Source organism: Halyomorpha halys, unplaced genomic scaffold (genome assembly GCF_000696795.3).
Source record: "Halyomorpha halys isolate HHAL.00 unplaced genomic scaffold, Hhal_1.1 Scaffold482.1, whole genome shotgun sequence".
Classification (NCBI taxonomy): Eukaryota; Metazoa; Arthropoda; class Insecta; order Hemiptera; family Pentatomidae; genus Halyomorpha; species Halyomorpha halys.
The window spans coordinates 242,067-248,760 of record NW_027109248.1 but is presented as its reverse complement, the minus strand read 5'-3'; the positions used below and the strand labels follow the sequence as shown (position 1 = coordinate 248,760).

General features: G+C 28.7%; 1 protein-coding gene across 2 annotated transcripts in view; it reads left to right on the top strand.

The window, feature by feature from the left end:
- Positions 1–4,552: 4,552 nt before the first annotated feature.
- Positions 4,553–6,694, top strand: part of LOC106683416 (uncharacterized) — a 197,738-nt gene continuing 195,596 nt past the window's right edge. For both annotated transcript variants that reach the window (XM_067047474.1, XM_014424873.3), the window contains exon 1: positions 4,553–4,661. In XM_067047474.1, the coding sequence (XP_066903575.1) occupies positions 4,599–4,661 (63 nt within the window). In that variant the 5' untranslated portion in view covers positions 4,553–4,598. The remainder of the gene's footprint in view (positions 4,662–6,694) is intronic.

Genomic DNA, 6,694 nt, shown 5'->3' with positions numbered 1-6,694 from the left:
TAAAATAAAAATAACTGAAAGGACTTTAAAGTGAATAATAAAACTGCGAAATTATAATTAGGGAATTAATATAATAATGAGAATAAAACATGATGATACAGAATATGATGAAAATAAGCATACGATAATATCTAAATAAATAATATATATTACTAAGCACACACATACATTGCTAATTCTAATCGTATGAATACGTATGTAGCGTTATGATAAAAATACAGGCAGATATGGTCATTGGGTGAATCAAAATCAGTTATTGGGAATCATATAAGTAAGGAAGTACCAGTTATTTTGATATATTCTCATAATTCAATATTTCGTTCGTTATTAAATTATTTCATGATGTACACTACTTGAAGTATGTTAGTTTCACTAGCATACTTCAAGTTAGTTTCTTTTAGTTTTAACAAATTAGTTTACAAAGAAATTAATATAATCTGCCACTAATTATGGGCATTAAGTATTAGTGCTCAAACATTCATTCATATAATATACACTGAAATAGAAGAATAAAAGAAAAAAGATGAAAAAATGTAAATGATAACCATGGTACTCACTGAATTAAAAGAAAAAAATTAAATTTAAAATAATTATAATAATGATTTATATAATGATTTCTTTATTAAATTTAAAATAATAATCATAATGAAATATATAAATAAAAGGAAATACTCTCATGATTTTTGTAAATAAAAATATGAATCATAAATATAATAAAATAAAATTGATCAAATCAATCAATCAAATCAATCAATCAATCAAACGAATATACAAATCATTATGTAAAAACATAATGATAGTAGTAGAGGGGAGACTTCAATCCCCTCTACTACTACCATCATGTTTTTTTCCCTAGGATCAATATATCAATTATACACTAAAGTAACTGTAATATATAAATTACAATTACTCATTACGCCTTTAATTAATCAATATGTTAAAAAAAAAGAATTCTGTAGAAATAAATTAATACTACAATAAAAAGTAAAACTAGGAAAGGTCCTGGGCGATAACATAACAATACTTGTAGAGTAGAGGTTTTAAAGTGATATAAGTTAGGAATAAGAGTCCAGCCAGTTCAGTGTAATAGTGAAATTACAATAATTTCAGGTAGCTTACTTAAAATAGTAAAACCCCGAAACGTTAATAAGGAAAATACGAAATAACGATATTAATAGAAAGGAGTTTACAAAAATACCTAATATTTTTTTTGGTTTTTATAAATAAAATTTTAATTGCTCATGCGTCTTTTTACGTTTTTGAAAGTAATTAGGTCGGCAACAGATAGGATACTCAAAAAAAGAAAGGTGGTTAATGAGGATTCTCTCTTGAAAATTGTATAAAGCTTTGTGAGGATGTCACATTTGAAGTGGTTAAAGTACCAAACGAGATCTGGTATATGAAAAAAAATAAGGGTTTCTGCAGGACGAATTGTTAGCCCTATTCCTATTTTTATCATCCTTTCATTAATTGTGTTGTTGAGATTGTGAATGAAAAGACACGGTCGAGGCAGAACTCACTACTCCCTCGGTATTCTTAATAATTTTCATTTGATAGCAACCTGAATCCCTATTTTGTGTAATTTCTAATTTTGAAATTCTACCTGATCTTTGTGTTTAAGGTCCAAAACAGTTTTCCTTTTATTTTTTTCACTAAATTTCAAAATAATTTTTAGGATATAATTTTATTTTTTTTTAAGAAATGCCGAAATTTGTCGTTGCTTTATGTTGAGAGGATTTCTGATGTACGAAGATAATTTTTTTTTTAGAAATTTATTTCTGGTTATCACTAAAATAATAGAAGTGACCAATAATAATATAGGGGAGTAAAAAATAAAATACTTTAGGAAAAGTCATTATTTTTTATTATTTAAGTTAGACTCCAAAATAGATTAAGTATTAAATAGCTTGTATCGTCCCCCGTGGTTCGGCTTTTCCTTTTTGCATACAATCGGAAAGTTCCAAGTTCTAGTAAGTTGTAATAGTTTGGTCTGGAACTGGGAAAGTGTCCTTAACTTACTTACGTGATGTTTCAATCTATTAGACATAAGAAGATGTGTTTTCGGTATGAAGCCTTCTTATTACTAAATAATAATAATAATAATGTGAAAGCCAAAGATCTAGAATTTTGTAATGAAGTACTTTTTTTAGAACAACGGTTACACAAGGAGGTGACTTTTTTCAAGATCTGGCTCAACCACCAGATTTAAGCTCAATTACACACACAGGCTTGACTCATGGCTAGAGTAGCAGAATAAATAATTATCAGCTACTGCCCAGGTCCTTAGAGTTATTGGTACAGCGCCTTACCTGTGCCTCCCCACTCCCTCTTATTAGTAAAACCAATGAAAATGAACATTTTCTATAATTATCTTTTCAGTTTAAAATAAAATTAATTAAATCTTTTCTCATACATTTTTAGACCCGAGCTTTTTACAAATTTTGTTTTCTTGAAATCAACTGAAGTATTTTGGAACTCATTTTAAAATATTTGAACTCAACGGGCGTTGCATAATATTAAAAATTGTACAAAAAAAAAATATTTTTAATTATTTAGTAAAAGTTCCAGAACCTCGAATATTTTATATAGATTCATATTCCTACAAATGTTTGAAGTGGAATTCCAATAATACGGCTAACAAACAGCATTTGTATTTTTAATATATTTTATGGTGATAAATCAGTATAAATTATTCATGCAATCCCCAAATAAAAACAAAACTTGAAATGTTTGTTAATTTTGGTATTGATCGGGTTGCCATTTAATGGCATGCGATTTTTCTACTTAATACCCACTTTCATATTTCAACTACTTTGTACACTTTTCAACCTAGTGTTGATAAATGAATTATACATATTTTGGGGTTCTAATAATGAAGTGCCTCTTTAAGGTTCTTTTTTCTTTGTTTGGTACCAAAAAAAAAAAAAAAAAATGCATCTTTTCATTTTCATATTTAGATTATAGTTATTTGATATATATATTTTTTTTCATATTTCAACAATTGCAAACATTCGCACAGATAATTACACAAATTTTAATTATCTGACATTTATTATGAATTATGTTTTTGGGCATTAACAGATTATTTTTGACTGATTTATATGATTTTTAAAAGAAGATTTAGGATAGCTCTATTTTTAAAAAAATAAATGTTGGTATTAAGTTACTAAGGTGAGTGACTGGTGGTTGAAACTAACAAGAATTTTAAAACTGAAAAAGTTTTAGTTTTTGCAATTCCTATGTTTTACGGCCGTGTGCTCCATTTCTTAACTTTAGTTACGATTAAATGAAGAGGGTATTTTTATAATAAAGAAACACGGAATGTAATTTCACCAAAACGATTATTGTAAAAATAAAAAATAAAATTATTTCTCAAAAAATTTAATAATACAAGATTAGAGAAGGTTCGATGTTGATATCACTAATCCTTATCTACATAAATCTATCCAGCGACGTTCGCCCAACCCCAAATCCACTAGATCAGTCTTGACTTAAACATCCAGCCTACGCTTGGGTCTATCATCCGGATCTTTACCCGTCCGATAAGCGTTTATTAACTTTTGATCCGTTCGTTACTAAACCCTAAAAAATTTAATTAAAAAACAAATACTCCTAAAATGTTTAGATCTTTTTCAATGCCTGCTCTATTTTTGTAATTTGGGGGTATTGTGACTTAGAGATATAATATATCTTTAGGAGGGCCGCCCATAGCTCAGTGGTTAAGACACAGTCTTACCAATTTGATGTTTATTGGCGGTGCCGGTTCGAATCCGTCCTGGGACGTTGACTTTTTTCATTGCGTGGCGGTCCCACAAAATGAAGAACTTTGACCCCCAACCGTGGCTAGGCAGTATAGGACTCCAATGGGAGTCAGCCGAAAAAAAAAAAAAAAAAAAATCTCTTTAGTATACTAACCGATCGATTGGATCATGTGGTATAATCAGAGTGTTGGGATAACTTACTGTTCTTCGTAGAAAAAGTGAAGCCCAGAAGAGGTGAGGGAAAATTCATTATATTGCTGCTTGGAAGATCTGACAAATAAAAGTTTTGATTTTTTTTAGAATGGTACACATTCCAAAGATAGTACCGTAGACTAGTTATCTAAATTAACTCTAGTCTACCGCAGAATCTGTGGGATACCTCAAAATCAAAATAAAAAAAAAAAATATTTGTATGTGTCCCTATCCAAGCGAAGCAGCGATGTAACACGTATAACCTGTGTATCAAGATTTTATTAAATATTTATTGTCATCTAATATATGAATCAAATTCTTATTGGAAGTATTTTTTTTAATATCCTGGGGTTAACCTCTCTCTCGATCTCTTTGCCCCGCTTAGGCGTTGTATTTTTCTAAATTGTCATCTCATAGTTTGTAATGTAAGCCATTTCCTCTGATGATCAGCTGCCAAGAGAGCATGACGACTGCTATGATTGATGGGGAGACATGGATAGGATAATACATAAACAGATAAAGATAGATAAAATTGTAGGCGGGGGTGGAGGAGAGGGGTGGGGGAGAGTGCTATATAAGCAACCTCCGAGGGACCTCGTCCCATTCTGCGGCCGATCGCACTCGAGTAGAGCCAACGAGACAGACATGTCCCCCATAGTATTATCTCTAGCGATCATAGTCTGCGTATCAGCAGCCCAGCCTCTCAGGGTATATTTATTATGTATTTGTATTCGCACTCTATATAATATATAACTTGCTATATGTATCGTCTTGAGGTAGGTATGTGTCTTAATGTAAGCCATTTGCTGAGCACCCAGCTTTTATTTTTCAAGCCAAAAGGGACAACCGTCCGAAAATTCATATCAGTAAATATATATATTTCTTTTTATCACACTGTTGCGATGATACTTAGTAAAAAAAAAATATTGTAATCGTTTAGGGTAAAATTAAATAGGTAATTTTTTATATTTTATGAACATTGGTTCCTGCGCTGCAGCCTTCTAAAATTAGGCAACATTCCATTATATATTTTTATCATATTGTTTAGAAGATTTCAAATAAAAAAAAAAAGGAATATAAAATTGTCGAATATAAAATATTTTATAAAATGTTAGTTTTGTTCTAGGAAACTTTATCTCTACGTTCCAAAACTACGCGAAATTCAACATAAAATATCCATTTTCATCATATCGATTGAAAAATTCTAAATAATAAAAAAATTACTTGTGGAGAATGAAATTTACAACTTTTAGATGTAAAGTTTTTTTTCTTTAAACGTTGGTTTTGACGCTAGGTTCCCCCAAAGTCAATTTAAAAAAAAAACCAGAACCATGCACTTCTAAAACTTCAGTTCATTGATTCACAAGTGAAATACACTAAGTAAAAAACTGAAGTTTTTCATAATTTTTTTTTTTAATGTTATGGAAATAATATTTTTGCTTCTAATAAGCATATCTTTATTATATTAATAACTTTTTTTAGTTTAATCTTTTTAAAATTTAAGACTTAAAGAACCAAATGACTCAAAGCTAGAAAACACTGACTGGATGTGTTTCACTTATAAGCCGACGAGTTTATTTTTAACTAGTAGTACTTTGTTCTAAAAGATGATTATTACAAGATAAAATTTGCATTAAATTTTCCCTTTATTAATTTAAACAAATATTGACTATTTTTGGATTAATTCAAATAGTATAAATTTGACATGACAAACAAACAAAACAATTTTTGAGTCTAGTTTTTTTTTTTTTAATACGCATTATATATATGAAATATATGTGAGACTTAAAAATCTAAAACCAGCAAAGTTCATTAAAAATTCTATTTTTTTTTTTTTTTAAACTGTTTTAATATATCACTATCTAACGAGGTAAGATAAATTCTTCCAAACTCGTATTAATCTGCTTTACGAAGATTTTCTTTTATTTCTCGATAATAAAGTGACAAAACTGTTAACTATTATAATAATATAAAAATTTTAAAACGATTTTGGTTAGTTTTGAAATTCTAAGGGCCATGTCTTAAAACCAAGAACTTTTCCTTGGAAAACGATGAAAAAAAAATTTTAAAGTATCTTTTAGCTAGTGATAATATTTCAAATATATTGTTCAATGCAATAAATAGATTTCAAGAAGACCGATCGGTTATCAAATTACTCTATAAGATATTTCATGTTTCATTTTAGAAGCCACTCCCTATAAAGAACTAAGAAAACAAATAAAAATTCTCGTTAATATTTACGCCCACTATTACACTTCAGTTTATTTGGCATTAAAGACCGCATTATTAATTCATACAAAAATTTATCATTTTTTGATTAATTTAAACCGACCTTGACAATATAAATTTGACATACAAACATCCTAATTAAACATTTAGTATTAGGTTAACGGGATTCAACTAAAACCAAAAAAAAAGATTACAATATATGAGGTACAATATATAAGATACCAATATAAAATATTACCATCAATTAAGTTTAATGATAACACTTCAAATATAATATTAAATGTATTAAGGTGATTCCCTGGAAATCTATCGACTACCAACTAAGTGCTAACAAAGTGTACCCATTTGTTTTAGAAGCCACGCACTTTCAATTAAAAAAAGGACAAAAAAAAAGATTATGTTTTTTATTTTCTAATATTGCCGCCCACTATTGCATTAGTTAAAACTATTATTACAGTAATAATTTTTATAAAGATAAATTATTCATACTTTTACCGCTATAGTTGCGTAGC